The following is a 21,476-nucleotide window of genomic DNA, read 5'->3' as shown; positions in this document are numbered from 1 at the left end:
AATTACAAGAGTCCCGCATAATCGCAGAATCATCGCAGAATCACCAATTTTGCTGTACCTTTTTTGTCCATTTTGAGTGCAGTAATAATGTGTGCAAGGGTTATGTTCTCCCAAATAATATCTTAATTATTATGGGCAGAGTGAATAATTTCCAAACATTGTATAAAACATATGTTTTCATATAATTAATGCTGCAATGGCGTTAAAAAATTCAAGTTTGAATTACCAAAATATCACATACGGAAAAATAAATTTTGTTTGCAGAGAATCCAAAGATAAGATTATAAGAAGAGTACCACATTGAGCGAGTGATCCTACCGGCGTTTATGAAACGACTGTAGTCACAGTCGATGGAAATATGTGCGCATCAATCGACTAATCAATCGATACAAGGCTTCGAATACGAAAGAATGACCTTATGGCCGTTGGCGCGTGTTGTAGGCCACACGGCATATTAAAAAATATAAATATATAGATATATCGTGATCCACTAAAGTAAATGAAAATGTCTTTGAGTAAATACGTTTTTAAAGAAGCCAGAGGGGGTAAAACAGCTATTCAAAATTGTTTTTGTTAGCTCGTTGTAAAAACTGACTTCTTTAGGCTGTATATACATGTTTCAAACGTGATAAACTATTTTTGATAAATTGCAGAACTTTACATTTATTATCACAGAATTTCTTGTTTTCTATCGCAGAATTTGTGTTTCATTATCGCAGAATTTTGGCCTTTGGTGTGCAGAAAACGCCTAACCCTAGTTATAACATTTGAATGTCATTAAAAGAAAATTTACACATAGGAACAACTTTGTATTTCTATTAATTAAATGAGTAAGCTTTAATATCCGAACACAGAATAAATTTCAACTTTATAATACTTTGTTTTATACGGGAAAAGAAGTTAATGGAAAACATCTTACATGGAAAAAAATAACGTACAGTAGAATCCCGTTATAGCGAGCACGGTAATAGCGAGAGCACGGCTATAACGAGTTCTTTTTGAGGAATTTACGGCGTGATCGCTTGAAGCGCGCTTTGGTTATTTGTTTGCTTTATCTCCACCCCTCTCGCTCGCCATAGACATCTTGCCGTTGATGCCTGTCACATTCTTCAGCCTTGCAGTCGCCACCTAAGTGCGTGGCTTTAAAAATAGAATCCCGTCCTTTCTTTCTTTTATCAAACTTCCGTTAGTTATTTGTGCCTGCGACTTCACGGTCACAGCATCACTGGCTGGCTTCAAGGCCAAGGTATGCTCGAGTCGAATAAACCAAGCCTTTGAATATACATATATTTGTACACATTTCTTATTATTTAGAAAATAGACAAAATCTATTTTTTCCCGCCATAAAACTTTTTTTTTAATATACCTAAATGCTCTTAATTAATTTGTTGGGACATTTTCATTAACGAATACATAATAACATTATTTATAACTATGTTAGGCCAAGAAAGTCAGAGCCGTCTTTATACTTGAGGCTAATTGATCGCATTAATAATACACAAATATTTAATAACTTGTTTAGAATTATTTCAGTTGTGACACGTTTACAAACACGTCACGTTATTTATTTTACTATCTGACAAATAGTAGGCACTACTGTATTTATTTCCGAATCGCTAGGAACAGTTTTCTTGTAACTTTTGTTTCTGTCAGTTGTTGGGGTATCTGTCCGGGAAGGGGGTGGTGATGGTTTGAGTTTAATCCCAAATTTATTTTCTAAAAAAGTTGACAGGTTTCTTTAAATCAAAAAAGTATAGTTTTCCAGCGACAATTTTGTTTGAGGCGTACGTGCGTTGCCGCACTCCTGCTTTTTTGTAAGGAATTAAATCGTCGCGCTACACTAGCGCCGCCTGTTAGCAACATCCCGAACCAACATGGCCATCAGCAGACAGCCCGCGTCGACAATAGATAGCAGGACAACGCTGCGTCGGCCGCGGGCCAAGTCGAGTAATCGATTGCGGACTGAGATGCTATACTTACGTGGAGTTTTAGGGTATTCTGGTTATTTTGACGCAATCGGTGATCGTATCCGTACTTGTGGGGTATCGTTTTAAAGAGAATTCACACATCTGCTCACAGAAATTAAGATTTTGTTAATATAACCTGTTATTTTCCAACTATACACATTTAAACACAATTTTTATGCTACCATATTTACTCGCATGTAGGTCGCGGCAATTTTACCAGTTTTGATGGGGGCAAAATGAAGTGCGACCTATAAAAATTTAAAAAAATTTTGAGGAATTTTTTTTGCAATATTTTGCTTTAAAGTGCGAAAAAGAAGTTTATATAGGTATAGGCAAATTTATTTACAATGTACACATACAGCAAAACCCCTTATTTACGTTACCGTTATTTACGTTTTCCCGTTATTTGCACTATATTCTTCAGGTCCCGTTTAGTTCCCATTTAGTCCAATACAATAACTTTCACGCAAATTACGTCTCAAAAATCGAATTCATCCCGCTATTTACGTCACGTAACAACCTTAAACAACCAGAAAATACCGTGGGTACTTTAAGAGTAGATAAGATTAGCTAGTAGGCCTAAAAACATCGTAAAAGACGTAACGTTTTTAGTCTGCAATGAACATTTAAAATTGCAAAATATACATATTTTATAACATGAAAAGTTGCTTTTATTTCTAAACATGTAATAATTTAAGCCTAGGCGTGTAAAAGTCCGAGTAATTATAGCAGGAGACAATCTAAAATTCACGAGGGAAAAACGTAAACTCACGAATGTATAAACGAGGCTGATTGTTAAGTTCTGATACTGTATTTATGTCACAACTTAGCCGAAATACTGGTACGAGACAAACTTCACAAGATAAAATGAGCGGAGTCTTGGTAACTGTTTTATACGTATTTTTCCTATTTTATAATTTCGGAAGTATTGTACAGTTGACGCATATTTTTTAAACTAACAATATTTCTGGGGATCGTAATTAATTAATTATTGGTATCAAGACATCAAGATGAACGTAAACTTGAAAATGTCACGGCAGCGAGAAAACTGGTGCGTATACCAATAAACTGGTATTAGAACTGGACAAAACTGGTACACGGGAGGTGGAGCTTATATTTTTTTCCGCTAAGCTCCCATCTATTGGCTGGCTGCTGATGGAAGGTCACGATTCTGGGCGGAGCGTTGAGTGAGGTATACTGCGCATGCGCAGCTCAGTGAACAAAGAGAGCCAGCCGGCGCGCTGTAACAGCAGCTGATTGAGTACAATGACCTTTCTCTGCGCACGGCGTGCTATTGACGGTAAATTTCCATCAATTTGCGGCCCTTTTTTTAAATTTTTTTTACTGTGGTGCAATGCGTATGTGTAATGAATTACGGGTGCGACCTATATGGGGGGAATCTTAAATACCAAATTCAAGACCACAAATTATGGGTGCGACCTATCTGCGACGGTGACCTATATGCAAGTAAATACGGTATTTTCAGTTTATTTTTATTTTTGGGGGGCCAAAATCTGTCCAATTCGGTTATAGCGAGGACACGGTTATAGCGAGGATCAAACCTGGAACCGTGACACCTCGCTATAACGAGACTCTAGTACACCTACACAAAGCGCTCGGAATCTAACAGCGGGACCAAAAACATCATGTCAACATTTATGCGTGATTTTTCTCTCTCCAAATTAAGGCGCCCTAAATTCCCAGTGCAACGATTATGTGATGAAACACAGTAACTATAACAGTGTTTTGTTTTAAAACAAAATTTTTAAACACTAGGTGTACTCTGTGGGCATATTCACTAATCTGTAGCAAGGGTGTGTCCAATCCCAGCACTCCCGCCATGACTCAGTTTCATGAGCACTGAGTGCCCAAGTGATTCGGAGCCCTCTACAACACTACAATCTTGGTGGCCCCATCGTCTCAAGCCTCTGTGCTTAAACCTTATTTTTTATAACAACTGGTGTTCTCTTAAGTTCCATACCTGTTTTATTTCTTGTAGGTGTTGCCATTCTTTCTAATGCACCAGAGAAACTGCCTGAGAAGAAAAAAGTAGAGAGACATGAGCGGCCAGAGCGAGAACGTACCCGGCCGCCTCAGTTGAATTCCCATGCAAATGCAAGGCAGGCAAGTTGATGATATTAGCATGCTTAGCAAATCTTATCAGAATGATAAGAAATGTTTTTGATACAATACATGCATGGAAATTGTTTGCCATGGTGAAATTCAAGTACGTACTGTCCTTTTCGCCACTTAATGCGGTACGTATATACTAGAGACCTGCAAAATTTGCGGGTTCAATGACCTCCAGGATAGACTCTACTACACTATACACACTCGGTCAAATGCCACCTGTTCATTGGCTGCTGACTTGTGAGTCGTCTCGACTGAGTGTCTGTGATTCGACACTTCTTTGAGCGAGGGTCTCTAATTGGCCCTCATTACTCCAGATTAACAGTGAACCAATTGCAGAAGCAGCGCTAAGGTATAATTATTTGAATTGTAGCATATCACGAAATGAATTCGCGAATTTTGCAGGTCTCTAGTAATTACATTTCTTTTATTAAAAGCAAGTTTTGTTTTATTACCTAAGTGACGTTATTTTTTATTGATTGCCTGATGGATATCTGTCAGTAGTCTTTTCAGCACTTTTTATTCTTCCAACAAGAGTACCATTAAATGTATAAATATTTCTAGTCATATACTTTATGTAGTTAAATACAGAAATACATATCTCTTAAGATATCTGGCATTAAATATAAATATTATATTAATTAATAAATTGTGAATGATAACATATCGCTACTGACCGCAGCTGATTTATTTACTGAACTGTATCTGTTAACATATGGCCATAAATAACCATAATCAAATGGTATATGTTATGAAGTGTATAAATTAATAAATTGTAAAATTGAAGTATCTCACGCAAGAAAATTCTCACCTTTCGTATAAAATTTAATTGCAATACCACCTTCATTCAAAAACTTACATTATTTTTTCCTTCCAGTCATGTATGCCACTTACCATGACAACCATTTAACCATTTAAATACATATTTCAACAACCATAGCTGATCGAAATCACAAGCCTTCATTAACCATTGCAATGTCTTTCTCATAGATATACACATACACTTTCACAAACATAATTTTTTATTCTCCATCTGATAAGTAACCGCAATTTTGCCAATCATTAAGCTTGATGTAATTCATGGTATGCAGTATTGACACGTTTTAAAAAAAAACACACATTTTATGAAAAATTATGTGCTGTTTATTTAGGTAAGTTAATGAGGTTTATGAAATTAGTGTATTTGTGTTGAAGGTTGTTACAAGTTTTGTTGCATAATCGGGAGTGCCTAATTCAATTATTTTTGTGTGTGTTAACGCTTTCTTAAAAAGAATGTCAAGCTTTGTTTGTAGCTCACCAGATTAGTCAGTATGTTTATTATATTTGTCTGATTTTTTTTTAATTTAAACACCCTCTGTTACCTTTTTATTCTATTCTTTTAAAATTTTCAGTAAGTCTAGATGCCTATGGAAGTACAGTTGCCAAAGAATAAGTTTACAGCCTATGGTTGTTATAGTCTTAAATTGTCAGATTAGATTTTTGGAAACCTAGGTAGTGATTTAATATCACAGGTACATCTGCTGAAAGCTCTACCAAAAAAGGTAAAACATACTTGATTAGCTAAATACTGTGTTCAATTTAATGTGCAGTAATTTGGAAAACATAAGTTAAAATATTGAGAATATTTAGTGGCAATAAGTAAACTTGTCGTTCGTGCAGTAGTCAGCTACTTGCAACTTGCTTGAGCCCAGTTCCTAGAAAGTGGCAACCACAAGGCATCTTATTTGATAGGTGTGTATTTACTGAGGTGTATGCAAACTTTTGTTATATCAAAATCTAGATCATTTTCTACATATACACAACTCCTGAATTGTCACAATGGTAAATTTTTAAGTTTGTAGTACATTCTATATACCAACCACTCAAAATCGGTAGGGGGAAAAGCATGTTGCAGCCTGTAGGACTATCAGAGAGCAGAGCAGTTTAGAAGTGATGGTAGTGGGGGCAAACACTACAACATAGAAATTTTTTTGTGTTAATGTCCATGTTACGGTACGTATGTACTTACAATTTTTATGCAGACATGTGTTATTGATGTTGATAACTCACACTAATTCTTACATTTTAACTCATTTCAATTCTATTCATTCTAACATTTCGAAAGCCTTCAGAACTAGGGATGGGACAAATCCAATTTTTCCAGTGTCCGAATCCATACGTGAATCCTTATCTAAGATTACCGAATCTCGAATCTGAACTCTAACATCTAAAACTGCTATGCAAGCTTATTGTGTGTTGTGAGATTGATAACCAGTAGAGATTGCAAAAAAAAAAAAAAATGTTAAAATAAAACTGACCAAAAGCAATGTTAAAATAAGGCAAAATCTGTGCAAAGCATTTGGCATAAAAATAAAAAGGATAAAACATCTGTGTAAAATGTAAATAAGATTTTTAAATAGTTAATGGGTTTTTTTTCTAAAAGATAGTACTAATGTTCATTTTTTCCCTTATTTCTTAAAATTTGTATTCTATAGCATATCCTTTAAACCGTACCAATTTTTTTTATAGCAATTAACAAAAACTGTTCCCAAACATGTCTTGATTAATTAGTTCTACTTCTCTTTGACTCTTAAAATTCAACTTACAAACTAACAGTTATTGTTAAAACATGCAGTCGCGTGGGTAAGTACTAAATAAAGAAGCTAGCCATCTCCTTTCATCTGGCATAAACAGGACATAAAATACACAATGTATGTGTTTTTATATTATAAGCAATGGCGTATGTCCAAAAGCCTACATCAAGTCATGCACTCCCATTGCACAAATCTTTCAAAGATAATATTATAAATGAACTAAATTATATGTAAACAAAGGAATAGGATGAAACACGTATAAAACACATGGTGGTAAAATGATATTTCATATGGTACCTCTAGCTATTCACTGTTGAGATGGGTTTATATACCAAAGGAGTAATATTTTTACAGCATCTCCTCAAGCTGGAATATCTTCAGGGTTAGCTTTTTAAGCATACAATTTACTTGTAATCATTTCTAATGTAATAGTGTGCAATGATTTTGCATATCATAATCATTCTTATACAAATGCAGTGTGAACACAATTTTATTTATTAAAATAAAAACGAATGTTGATACGAATCCTACTTCGAATCATGTCCATGTGAATTGATGAATTTGTCGAATCTGATGAGTTTCAATCACTCCATCTGTACACAGAACTCAAACTGCTGATAATGTATAGTATATTAAGAAAGTAGATTGTGTTTTAGAAGTAAAAACTGTGCCAGTTTTTAGATGTTGAGGGTTTTATTTATGTTTAAATGTTTGTCATTATACTATTGAAGTATAAGTATTACATACATAAACATTTTGTAACTTGTAGGAGATTAGGTGATATAGCTGTATACAGTCAACTCCCAATTATCCGGGTGCGGGTTATCCGGTTTGCTGATTAACCGTGCCATATTTCACTTTCATAAACCATAAAAACAAAAATAATTTTGGCTTTTTATTTCTGTGCGTGCACAATGGTAATGGTACTTTTGTAGCATTAAATATAATGCAATGAATTAATAATGTTATGAATAAACAATATTTTGCAAGTGTTCAGCAAACGTTTATATTCATCCATCCTGCATGTCAGCAGAACCTCTGGAGAGAAAAGCCAGAAGCTTTCAGGACTAGTTTATCTCGTGCCAATTGGATATGCTAGTGGAAAATCATGGCAGAGATGCATGTAGTAAACAACAGTGTCGGAAATCACGTTAACAAGTTAAATAATTTTTTCTAATAATAGAAAATGCTAAGCTTATGCTTTTTAAATTCTTATTATAACTGAAATATATATTCTATATCAATAACATTATTATTTTGTAACTCAGAAATGTTAGTATTGGTAGTGCCCACATAGGGGGGAAAAAATGATATGCTCTATCCCTATTATTTAAACAATGCAGTACGTGAATTTTAAAGTTTAATTTTAGGTTGTTTAATCTCTAAATGTTATTCAACATTTATTTAAATGTACTTCAAAAGTATTTAGATTAGGGGTGTGTGGGAAAGGAAATTTAGCCTCGGGAAAATTTCAGGAGGGAAAATCAAATTGAAATCTGGAAAAATCGGGAAAAAAAATCATAAGCTATATAGGATGCCAGTAGGTAGATTTATAAGTTTTGGAGTGTTTTTACCACAACAGCACCATTAGAAAACAGATATAATGCTCTGTTTTCATGTAAGAAAACCAGTTCTTCCACGTGTTGAGTGGATAAAGATTCTCTCTTTGCCGATACTATGTTTCTGGCAGATGGTATCTATGGAAGGTATCTTCAATCTGTTGTTGTTTTGATGGACCTGGTTGTGAAGAATTTGCCGTAACGCGCCGTGAACTTAACAATTCTTGCTGTGTATGCGTGTATCATATTCCAACTTTACAGTTGGATGTTGAGTCAAGTGCCTTATGAGACCTGATGTGCTGCCATAGCTTTTTTTCAGAGTTTTATTGCATGTCTTGCATTTAGCACTAAGTTTATCATTGCTTCTAGCAAAGTAGTTCCAAATACGCGTCTTTTCTTCAGCCATGTTTACAAAACAACCAACATGTAACGGTAACGTGAACTAAATGACAAAATATATTACCATAATTTTGTATTACTACGTGCCCATGTAAATTTCCCTTAATATTGTGGACCTCAAATAAACATCAGAATAGTAAATTGTTTGATTTAATCTTATTTTCACCATTTACATCTCACAGGGAAAAAAAACTGATGGTGCTGCCATTTCCTGTGGGCTGTGATGCACTGGCCAATTGCAGCTGTCCCTGATAATTACGTCACTTTTTTTGTCTTGATTTTTTGATGAAACAATTTCAGACGTTGTAATACGATTTCATTCCGGTACATAAACAGAAACATTAATACAAATATAAAATTACGAAATGTGCAATATACACTGAATTTGCCAATAATGCGGCAAACTATTAATGTCTCGTTCAGCGTTGCGTTTCAGTCCGACTGCTTATTTAAGTAAGTTATGTAAGGTTAGAAGATCGTGATGTATATCATTTTCCGGGATTTTTTTCCCATGGATATATGTTGTCATTAAAAAATAATTTCATTAATAAACATGTTATCTTTATTAAACCGTAACAAGGCAATCTCTTTGTGTTTCCTTTTATTGTAGGCCAAACGGGCCGTTGTCACAAATTTTTTGTAACTCAAAACATAATTTTATTCCCAAAAATACCGGGAAAAATATTATTCCCTCCCGAAGGGAAAAAAAGCAATGCCCTCCTGAAACTTTTCCCGAAATTCGGATCCCGCACACTACTAATTTAGATATATTAGTACTGTAAATTAATTTTAACGGGAGTAGTGTCTTGATTTAAATGGTAGTCAGCAATCACACTTAACCTATTTGGAAAACAAATTGTTTTGATTAAAATACTCTCTTATGGAGAAAAAAAACGTATGTGACTAGCGCTTTTTTCATTAGCGCTCTGTTTTACTGGAATGAATTACTGTGTTAATTTAAGGGACGGGTAATTACAGTGTTTGTCTAGATAATCGGGATGAAAAAATGGCAATCTCTTTTTTTTTACATTGCTTTTATCGTGTTTTTCAGTTACCCATTGACTCATTGACAGTCATTACCCCGTATAGTCGGGAGTCTACTGTATTGCAAATGTGTTCTTGGTTTGTATAGTCTATAGTGCACATCTTTGCTGTTCAAATGTAAATGTTTGTGAGGGGAGTGGTGGCGGTATGTTCAGCAGAATACAGCGAACTCGGCTCACAGTCACCTTCAGAAACTCCTCAAGGACATGGATGAACAAGACCAAGCACAGGTGGTGAAGCTCGGGGATGCCAGCATTGCCGCTCCCTTCACCTCCAAACTGTCCTCCATCATGTGCAGTGAGTGAAAACATTACTTGAGAATATTGTACTCAAATGTCCACATGTTAACAGTGGTAGGTTTGTGCAGAAAGTGCTTTTCTGTACAAAATGCAAAAAATAATGAATTAATAGCATTGTTATTTATGGTGTAACATTTTAATCAAATATATAGGATTTATTGAAACTGAGATGCAAAGTAAACAAATTACTTGAACTTAACCTTAGTGCAAAATTAAACTAAAATCATAACTTTTATTTAAGATACCTTAAGTCAATGTCTCAAAGTCAAGGTTGTAATTTATAATTGTGTGCCTTACTTAAGGTGGTCTTGTATTCAAGATCCCCTTCCTGTATAAAGTCTTCCTTCAATTGAGATCATACTTTCGAGAGCATCTTATATGTTTGGGCATACTAAATTTAAAAGCCTTGTTAATGTTGACAAACATGTGGACTGTATCGAGATGGTTTAAACCGACGATGCAACATAAATTACACGATAGCATCAGCCCGCACCATTGCGACCTACCGCCATCATGCCGATCGAAACGAAGACGGTTTTTTTGTTTCTCACTGCAGGGATGCCACTCTCATGGTTTATGGACGCCAACACTTGCAGTGTTCCAACATGGTGCCAACTGTAAAAAGCTGGGGCGCGGGTGATTTAATCTGTGTCTATCACTTGGCCCGGTACAAGTGCCACAAAGTCAACTCACAACACAGTTCTATATACAAGAGTTCACACTAAGTACCAAACAGGCCTCTTATATTAGAGGTATTCCTGTAAAATGGGATGGATGGATATGATGCACAACATTTATGAATTGTAATTGATGATTTAATTATTCAGTCAGTTAAATGCCAGTTTTTTTTTCATCAGACACTTAAATTTGAATCACAAAGAGTTATATATTATAAGTACAATATCGTAGGCAAAAGGTGTATGATTGTTTTGAAGAAAATCACAATTAGACCTTTTAATCTTATTGTCTCAGTGAATTTGTTTTATTTCCTCCAATATTTTCCTTAGGATCTATTTAGTTGACTATCAAGACTTTCATATGCTAGTGATTCAGTGGTATTGGAGGTTTAGAACATTTAAAGTTTCGTCCAGCCCATCAACAACAGTTACTGTCGTATCTCTGTTGCCTTTATTTGACATTATGTATGTGTATTTGGTGACCCGTGATCCACAGTATGCCACATCATCAAGCAGGGCAGGTGCACGCTCGTAACGACGCTGCAGATGTTCAAAATCCTGGCCTTGAACGCCCTGATCTTGGCCTACAGCCAGTCCGTCCTCTACCTGGACGGCATCAAGTTCAGCGACGTGCAGGCGACGCTGCAAGGCCTCCTGCTGGCAGCGTGCTTCCTCTTCATCTCCAGGTCCAAGGTCAGTTCGCGTGCACACCGTGGCTCAGCTTTCCGTTTGCCTGCTGGTGAATGCTTCCTGTTGTGTGTTGGTTGGTTTTACTCGTACAAGAAAACTATTTTAATGGTTGTTTTAGCTTTCTGTTCATGAGTCAACCAATTTAACTAGGTAATGACAGTAATAAAACATAAACAAAATAGAAAACAAATAACAACAAAAAAAAACTAAACCTAGGAATAAGCTGAAATCTCGGTAGTCAAATAACGATTGGAAAAATATGGCAGGATTGAATATATGGCTGGCAATATGGATACATCTATAGTAAACCACGGATTGGGATGATAATACCTCGTCATTAAATTAACATTAAGAAAAAAACAAAAATTTTACAAAATAATACAAATAAGTGAAGCTTTTTACTATCATTGATTGAGAATAACAACCTTTGCATTTTTTTTAGTTAGGCCTGCAAACATTGTTATGCGTTATTAATATTAGTACTATAGCTGGGCTGGATCCTTATTTTTTGTGGGAGGGGAGAATGGGAATGTATCTAGGTGTACTGAAACTTTGTGAGGGAAATTCATTTTTCCTTTATCCTGATTTTATTGTGGAACAATCCATGTCCACATGCCAACATTTTTGTTAGTAACCTATTTTTTAAGAAAACACTGCAAATGTTATACATTACAGGCACGTGATCATAAACTCAAAATTTTCAACTTTGCTGTTTATAGTGGTGTAAAAAATATTCACAGTTCTGATTGTAATAAAGCATTCATCTAGCATTTGAAACGCACAACAAATATAATTAAACTTACTTCACTATTGTCACAAAACCGTGTTTGTAATATTGTTGAATGGGTACGTGAACTTCGTAAATAACTAAAACGAGTGAATAACCTGAGTTAACACATTAGAGTCTACTGTTTATGACTGGTTTAAATCACAGAATACTAGGCTTTGTTTTATGGTTTTTCACTTTGTAATAATATTTAAATCATAATTTTATGATTAAGTTTTACATAAATAAAAAAATTTCACATGCATGATATTCAATGTAATGAAGATATTTTTTAAATCCATTTCAGTTATTGTTCATCACATATTTACAAATAATTACCTCAGTATAAGATTTGAATAAGCAAATAATTTTAGTTTTGTATGTTTATGAAAAATTTGACTTATTATGGAACTTTTGGAAGCAATCTGGCATGCACAGTGCAAAACCACAGTCTTTACAAGTTTCCTTCCTCAGTCATTTACCACTTTTGGCTTTGCACACATCGGAACATACTTTACAGTATCGGTTGGCGGAATTTTCTTTGGAAAATTGCAAGCAATCGATCCGTAGATGAGGATGATGATTGAACGTCTGTGTCGTCAGTGCCATGTGTCGCCACTGGTTCCCAAGAGCTTTCATGAAGCTTTCCAAACTAGTTTTGTTGCCATTAGCCCTGGGTTTTTTGAACAAAATGAATGAATTTATGATTGACATCAAAAAATTTTCCGCCATTTTATTAACTCTTTGAAAGGGATTGTAGCATAGTAATTGATAAAGGTGATCAACACCAGTTTTGTTTATAAGTCAATAACAGGTCAGGTTCCCTGAAAAAGAAACTTCTCATATGTTTTCTTCTTTTTGCAAAATCATTTCTGATATAAAATTCAATCATTCCTGGTAAGATTATGTTCAAAATATATGTATGTTTAGACTTCGGTAAAATGTGTTTCAATCACATTTTGTAGGTTTTGAATAATTACACGCAAACTTGATGTATCGGAATATTCAGATGATAGTTCATACAAAGAATCAGAACTACAATTGTCAGCTTCTGAACAAGAAGAAGCAATAAATTATTCCTGTTCATAAAATTCATCACTCTTGCACCGTATTTTTGTCTTTTAAACCGCAGCAAAATCCTGATCATTCCCCTGGTGTGATGCAGCACCCCCGAAGCCATTTCAAATGTAAAACAGTGCAACAAATGGCATCTAGCGGAAGTTGATAGAACTACAATGACTGGAAAGTGTGCGTGACAATCCAAGCTTGTTTTCTGCTTCAGCAAGTACATATCAGCCCATGAAAACATTTGCTTGAATTAGGGTCACGTGCCATTCGTTGTATTCAAATACTATGCTTAAGCTGAGCTAGAGCATGGACCTGAATGTGGTTTTTTTTTAAGTGTAAAAATTATCAAATTTTTTCACAATTTGCAAATAAGTCTTTTTGTTTTAATTTTGTAGTTATTTTTAAATTAAATAAGTGGTATTTTACAGTCTTTGAAAATTACCTGCCTCTATCAATGTATTATTACTCAATTTTGGCCTATTATGTAAATAAAAAGGACAACATTTTATCTTCAAAATAATGACAAAAAAATAGATTGCTAAAAACTATTTGGCATCTGGATATGTATTGTACCGCAGTAAAATCAGGATACCGAAAGAAGGAATTTCCCTCCCAAAGTTTCAGTAAAGATACATTCCCATTCCCCTTCCCGGTGAGAAATAAGGATCCCACCCAGCTAAAATACTGTGTCCAATTTTGAAATACGTAACTATGTTATTCTCCATCCCATCTCGGTTACCATGGAATATTCCCCCCAACCCCCCCCCCCCCCCCCCCCCACCCCGGCTCGACATTTTTCCTAGCCAAAATTCACTGTCCATCCAGCTAGAATTGTTGTGTGGTGCGTTTTTTTTTTTTTTCAGCCCCTTAAGACTCTGTCTCGTCAGCGGCCGCTCCCCAACATATTTAACGTGTACACCGTGCTGACGGTCATGCTGCAGTTTGCTGTCCACTTTGCCTGCCTCATCTACTTGGTGCAAGCGGCCTCCGCTAGGTCTCCACCTAAGTGAGTGTGCTGTTTGGGATTGCAATTGCGAGTTCATGGTTACTTGTTCTTTAAAAGTTTTTTTTTTGAAACTTAAAAAGGAAAAAATTTATTTAGAATTCAAAGTCAAACATTAAGTTTAATATGCATTTAAAAGAATCCCATGTGGCTGTTTGATGAAAATCAAATATAAACTAACTTCATTTAGAAATAGTTTGAGCAACAGAAAGAAAAAAACCCTAATGGAGACTACTAATTAGAATCGTGAGAGCAGAAATGGCAGTTTCGGGTTTTTTGTAATTGGTGCAATGTTTTCTGCAAGGGTGGAGCCAGCGACAACATCGAGCACAGACAAGGAAGAAGAGTCTGCCTTCGCACCCAGTCTGCTCAACAGCACGGTGTACATAATATCCATGGCCTTGCAGGTTGCCACCTTCGCCATAAACTACAGGGTGAGTCCCCTCCACGGGGGTCATTCGTTTTTTTTTTTTTCACAACTACATACGAGTAGTACTCTTCGTAGATGGGTTTATTTCAGTTGGGTGACAAAGCGTTATAAAGCTTTACATGAATATTTTTGCTCTGTATGTGAGGTATTTTTTTTTTTATAGTATTGCAATGTGATTACTTTAAATAGATGTTAATTTGAATGATGGTCACAACATCCTGTTGTATGTATAACTGAAAGAAAAAAAAAATTTAATAGCTTTGACGTCTTGTCATCTGTAAGGGAAGCCAGACTGAATTTTTATCAATTTACGATGTGGTAGTCGGTAGTGTATAACTGTAAAAATGCAAAGGAAATACTCCCTGCTTTGTAACACTCGCTTTCTCTCCTCTATATAACGTGCCATTATTAGCTTTGAATCAAACTTCAAAATGTTTTATTATTTAGTTTTTTTCCCCACCATCTAGATGATTTAATATCTGTTGAAGTTTAAATGATTGTAAGATTATGGGTGGCCCATATTTTACTGATTAATCTATACTGATGGATTGGTGTAATTTGACTTGGACTTTTATAGAATGAACAAGTTCATTTAAAAGAATTTTTTTTTAAATTTTTTGAAACTCAGGAGATTTGTCATAGAACTTGGGAACCCCAGGAAAGGAGTGTGTTTTGGTTTCCATCAGTTTACGAGAGGGTGGTTTTGATGATTTTACTAATCATTTTTTTGCAGGGCCATCCTTACATGGAGAGTTTGATGGAGAACAAGGCGTTGCTGTACAGTATCGTAGGTTCTGCAGGAGCCATCTTAGCACTCGCCATGGGCATTTTCCCCGACATGGCATATCAGTTTGAGATAGTCAACTTTCCCACTGAGGTGAGCATACTCATGTTCTAGCTGCATTTTTTTCTGTTGGCTTAGATTTAATACTTTTTAATTGTTTTTGTGAGTTTTATTTTTCCTATGAATTTATCTCAGTTTAAGTAAAGATATTTTCAGTGAGTCTGGTCAACCCTGACATTCAATAACTGCAGTAAATTATTTTTAAAATTCTGCAGGTTGCAAATACAATTACTTATTTTTTCTGAGTGTATCTTGTGTGGAATCTGTTGCTGTTAGTATTAACCTCTTTGAAAATCTCTATCTTTTTAAACAAAAAACATTTTTTAAACAAAAAAAACATTTAACAACTACAGTAGAACCCCGATTTAACGAAGTGCTATGGTTACCGAAAATGTTTACTCTAAATCGATGTTTCTTTAATTCCGATTTACCGATTTTCAATGACCCCCGCACTCATAATCGCGTCCCTACGTTTCCATATCGTAGACAGGGTCGACGCCGATATCTTGTGCTGCCGTGCTATCTCAGACTTTGTCAACTTTCCATCTTCAACGTTTTTGATCTCGCTCGTACGGCCCCCGGTTCGTACGTACAGATTTTCAGAAACCGTGAAAAATTAGGCAAAAAAAAATTATGAAAAGTGTAAGAACTACGTTAAAGTTTATTAAAATACAGTCGCAACCTGCACCGTTTATAACAAATACGAGCTACATACACACTGCGTCACAGTAAAAATTAAAAAAAAAAAAATGGCCGCAAATTGATGGAAATTTACCGTCAATAGCGCGCCGTACGCGGAGAAAGGTAATTAATTGTACTCGGTCAGCTGTTGTTACGGCGCGGCGTAGCCGCCGGCGGGCTCTCTCTGTTCGCAGAGCTGCGCATGCGCATTATAACTCACTCAACGCTCCGCCCAGACTCATGACCTTCCATCAGCAGCCAGCCAATAGACGCGAGCTTAGCGGAAAAAAAATAAATGCTCCACCGCCCTATCCCAGTTTTGTCCAATTCTAATACCAGTAACATAAACGAATCGTCAAAAAAACGTAACAAAGCCGATATCCAAACACAGTAAATAAATTCATGTACAGTAGAATCCCGCCGATGCACGAAAAGCAGTCTCAGCTGTCATGTTATCTTACCCGCCCGCACGCACGAAAAGCCACTGTGGTAGCTTCTGCGAGAGCGTAAGAAACTCGTCCGGCCAGGCTGGCGGTAGCGGTGGCTTGACGTCATACGTGACGTGACGCGACGCTTACCTCCCATCCCCTGCTAATTCTTCAAGGCTCATCCCTCCCAGAGCCACAAACCATGTAAAAACACCCCCTCCCCTTTTACCAACTAACATTTCAACACATTCCCTCCCTTATTTCAACCTTCTGCGTGAGAAACTGTCAGCATCCTCCTCCCCTCCCACAACGCGTGCGACAAAAGCCAGGTTGTATAGTCCATTCTCGGTTAAGTAAATATTTTTATGGGCTTATACGATTGTCCTTCGCTGTTAATAAATACTTTATAAGTTTAAGTTATTATGATACAATTTGTTTATTAGTCACACAGCAGTTTCTGCTGAAAAATCACTAATACCTCGAATTTTATTGAATAGAAAAATTTAGCAGGGCTGTAAATATATTAAATTTAATGCATAGTTACTTTTCCATCTGCATTCCAACGTGTATCTTTCTTTTTTTTTTTTTTTTTTTTTTTTTACGCTGCGAAGGGACGTGTAAAAGATAATTGCTTGAGCTGTCAAAATAAACATCTCTGACGGCAAGGCGGGAGCGCATCCTGTCGGTCTGTCGTTGTGATTATCTACTCCAAAAACGTGTCACAGCATTTCAGGATAGTATTGTTCTTATATCTTTCGTTTATAGCCGAATGTTTTCTACCTGATCCACACAAGTTCCTTCGACACGTTTTGAACGAAAATAACCAGCCGGCTAGCATAGCCGAACTCGCGTGACGCGAATTCATTTAGCGCGAGTATTTTATATATTTGGATATAATGGGGAGGGGGGGGGGGGGGTGTAAAAATTGGCCCTGAAATCTCTATTGCGACCATTTCGTTTATAAGTCCGTTTTTCCTGAAACCGTGAGTGGTCACATCAGTGGGATTCTACTGTATCAATAAAAAAGCTAAGCAGGTCGTCAACAGGCAGTGTAGTCAATTCCAATCGCAATCTGTAGTCAAAATCCAAGAAGAAAAGCAAAAAAATCTAAGTCCGAACAGCACTTATAAAAAATGTATTCCAAAAACTAAACACCGCGCACAAAGCTCTTACTGAGAATAATGATAATGACGTATTGGTGTGTCCTGGAGGATGGGAAAGGGAATATTTGGAAACGTGTGATTATTTGCTAGCACTGTTACTATGCGGGCGTGATTGGAAGATAACGTGGTGAGTCAAGCCATTGTAAGGGAGGGGGAGGGGGATGCGGACAAAGAAACCCTTCATGACGTCATGTGTCGCGGACAGTCTATCTATCCAGGCGCGCGCAAAGGCACGCACCTACGCAATTCAGTTACAGCACCCGGAGTTTTTAAGCAATTTAAACAATTTTTTTTTATTTTTTCGTGTTTGGACAGATGATGCAAAGGCACATATTAATATATAGTACCTCCATTCTATTACTGACACCACAGAGTGTATTTTTTAATAAGTTTCCGTTACAATTTACTTTAATTTTTTGGAAATATATATTATTATTGTAATAAATTGGTGTTTTTTGATGGTTCCTTAAAACCTTTACGTTAAATCGCTGTTTTCGTTAAATCCGTGTTCGCAAAATCGGGGTTCTACTGTAGCATAGTAAAATGTTGCAATACTACATGCATTATAGCTAAATTTAACAAAAAATTTTTAATTCTTTTTGCTTTTGTCTTTCAAGAGAGTATTAAATTATGTTATAAATTGGTTCAGGTTTTAAAAAAGCAATATTTAAGTTCAGTGTTACGCAGTTGTGAACAGGAATGGCTATCAGAACTTGATTCCAGAATGTTCAGATTAGCTAGATTGCGCTATATTATCCAGTAATTTTACTACAATTTTTCCTTATTCATCCCCTAGACCTAAAAATAATAAATAGTAAACACGCCAAAATATTTGAAAATTGTTATGTAAAATTGCCTAAATCTTTATTCAGTTTGGTATGTTAGTGTAGTGTAAAAAAAAGAAAACTGAATGCGTTAATCTTATTTTATATTTTGAAATAATTTAGCTTGGGAGTTTTCTATTTCCATGTTACATATTAAAAGTAATGATTGGTTGAATCCAAATTTTCTCTAATCCATCCCTTGAATCCAAATCTAGGTCCCAAGGGTCAAAAATGGGGGGGAGGGGATGTTTACTGACATCAAATGCTTCTTCATAGCACTAGTTGGTTGTTGATGTTGTTAGCTAGCTACTTTTTAAATTGGTAATTTATAATGATTTTACAATATTTTAATGTAGCAAACCTATATCACAATATCACTGTATTATACTTATAATTTATACCTAACTTAACCATTTGATGAAATGACAAACTGCTTGAAGTATCAGAGTATCACTATGTCCTCATAAATGATTGAAAAACATGCCTGGAAATTGATTTAAAAAAAAAAAAACTTTTGAAGGTTTTTCCCACAGAAACAAGACTGTTCTTCAGAACTACCAAATTTTTTATTTCATAAAAACAGTTTTGGGGTTTAAAAACTAACTAAAAATAAATATACTTAATATCTCTATAACTTCCAAAATTCAAACAAAAAAATTAAATAACTTTACTTTTGAATCATTAAGACAAGTGGCAGGTACCAAATAAAGCAGTAACTCAAGTCTTTGCTTTAAACAGGACAGAACCTACACTCTGTGTACATTTCTAGATGTTATACGTAAATGAAAACATAAGGATGGGGCTAAAATTGCATTCAACACATCGTAACATTTCACATGCCATTAACAATTATTTCTTGAATTAACCTATAAAGTTTCTAAAACTTTTAATACAACAAACAAGCCAGTAGGTTATTACTGTGTTATTTTTCATTTGTTTAGATGTTTACCAGAAAACAGTTTTTCCTCACTTAAAAAAAAATAATAATTGTGTCATGACGAGTAATAAAAGGAAAGTTACGTAAAACTAGGTAGGTGTAGATATAAAATGTGTAACAGTTTCTCCTATAAAAAAAGCCATCCTGCTTTTTCACTAAATAATCAAAGATATGAACTTTGTGTCATACACACAGCACAAAGAGAAACGTATTATCACGTTTGTGGCATGTATAAGTAAAATTGATGGATGCAGTAGTAGGTAAAAAATACGTACTACATTCGAGATGTAGTGTAATGCTTCATTACTGAAATCTTTTTTTCATTTTTGAAAGATCTATTTATTACCTGCATGACATTTTAAGAAATGGGTTTGATTAACTTGCAGAAACAGATGTGTGTGTATTTTTTTTTCCAGACTTAGTGTTTACTCAAAAATGTTGAGAAATTTTGTGAAAACTTTAAAAACGGCCAAATTTTTTGGTTTTCTGCAAATTTCACTATATGTTGGGGTCCATAATACATCTTTGTTTATTTCATGAACTAAGTTTTCTAGAGCTGTACATGACATGTACTGTTATTTTTATTTACTTAATACATGTATATTAAAAGTACAATATTTTAAGGAATGGTAAGAGAATAAATACAAAGATAAACAAAAATAAGCCTAGTGAACTTAGAGTTGCCAATGTAGAATTTTTTAATTTACTCCACATACTCCAATATAATTTTTTTTAGACTCTTTTTCTTTGAATTTCAAATCTTTCAAATACTGGAGATTTGGTGGGATTCGAGGATTCTGCAGGCCCAATTCTGATTCCGAGCTTAAGTGGACCATTTATGGGCAAAAGTTTGTTAGAAACTAATGCTGCAATCATCTGTGCACTGCTAATTGTGGTTCAGTAATTTGAACTAACAGGGAAGTGGTTGTCATTTAAGTAAACAATTAGCAAAACTAACAACTACGTTCCTAAGCTCGTAAAGATGCAAGATTTTGCATCTGAATGATTTGGCAATGATGTGGAGTGGGGATAGTGCTTACGCTGTTTTTAACTTTATGCCTAGTGAACTTTCTGATTTTTCCAAGTTAGTTTTTAAGTAAGTTTTTTTGTTTCTGTTTCAGTTCCGAATTCTTCTAGTGCAAGTATTATTTGCGGACTTCTTTTTATCATTCGTCGTTGATCGGGTGTGTTTGTGGTTGTTAGGGGAAGGGAAATTACAGATAAAGTAAGGTGCTACTGAATGGGTCAAAGACAACTTTATTTGGTGTGTTGTGCAGTAACGTAAATTATTTACTGCGTTATGGCAGTTTATATTAATGATGTATGTTTACTTTATTCCTAGTCTGTATAAAGCTATTTTGTGATAAGTTGTGAATGTTGGTTAAACAAGGTTGGTTGAGTGCCAAATGAAGTTTTTAATTGTTTTAATTTATTTGATTTTATTCGAGTGCATTTAAACTTAGCAGCCAACTGTTCAATCTTACATGCTTTCGTTTCTATGTTATCATTTTCTTTTATTACTTAAATTGCAACTTCACATTTATGTATTTTAACCAGCTATCAGACTGTGCAGTAAAGTATTTTTGGGCAATGCAAGGAAATTTCCTATGTATTTAAGTACCAAAAAATTAAACCTAATTTCATTTGTCTTGATAAACCAATGTTTAGTAATGGCATAAGTGCATGTAAAAAGTTTAAACCTTTTTATACAAAACAATTACCTAGAATTTTTTTTTGTAAAAATATTTTTAAAGAAATTATTTTTAGAGAGAAAAACCTATGCACATCAAGAGGTAATTTTGAAGAGGTGGGTTGAAGTAAACAGACCATTTTTATAATCTACAGTTGCTTAAAAATAACTCTTATGTCAACATAATGACTAATGAGTGTGCAGTTGCAATACAAACAAATTCTACTATGGTATCTCTTACTGAACTACGATTATCTCAAATTGTATGGCTCTGTAAATCAGTTTGCAGAAGAGTGTTGAAATA

At 35.1% G+C, this 21,476-nt stretch overlaps 1 protein-coding gene across 2 annotated transcripts in view; it reads left to right on the top strand.

The window, feature by feature from the left end:
* Positions 1-20,893, top strand: part of LOC134534794 (endoplasmic reticulum transmembrane helix translocase) — a 62,621-nt gene extending 41,728 nt beyond the window's left edge. The window contains exons 15-21 of one of the 2 annotated variants that reach the window (XM_063373382.1): positions 3,967-4,091; positions 9,831-9,969; positions 11,145-11,341; positions 14,036-14,178; positions 14,480-14,609; positions 15,339-15,482; positions 20,604-20,893. In XM_063373382.1, coding sequence (XP_063229452.1) covers positions 3,967-4,091; positions 9,831-9,969; positions 11,145-11,341; positions 14,036-14,178; positions 14,480-14,609; positions 15,339-15,482; positions 20,604-20,711 — 986 coding nt within the window. In that variant the 3' untranslated portion in view covers positions 20,712-20,893. Of the gene's footprint in view, positions 1-3,966; positions 4,092-9,827; positions 9,970-11,144; positions 11,342-14,035; positions 14,179-14,479; positions 14,610-15,338; positions 15,483-20,603 lie in introns of both variants that reach the window. The other variant, XM_063373381.1, reaches the window with a different exon arrangement.
* Positions 20,894-21,476: the final 583 nt, after the last annotated feature.

The sequence above is a fragment of the Bacillus rossius genome, chromosome 8 (genome assembly GCF_032445375.1).
Source record: "Bacillus rossius redtenbacheri isolate Brsri chromosome 8, Brsri_v3, whole genome shotgun sequence".
In the NCBI taxonomy this organism is placed as follows: Eukaryota; Metazoa; Arthropoda; class Insecta; order Phasmatodea; family Bacillidae; genus Bacillus; species Bacillus rossius.
The sequence above is the reverse complement of the archived record's forward strand: the minus strand, read 5'-3'. Positions and strand labels throughout refer to the sequence as shown.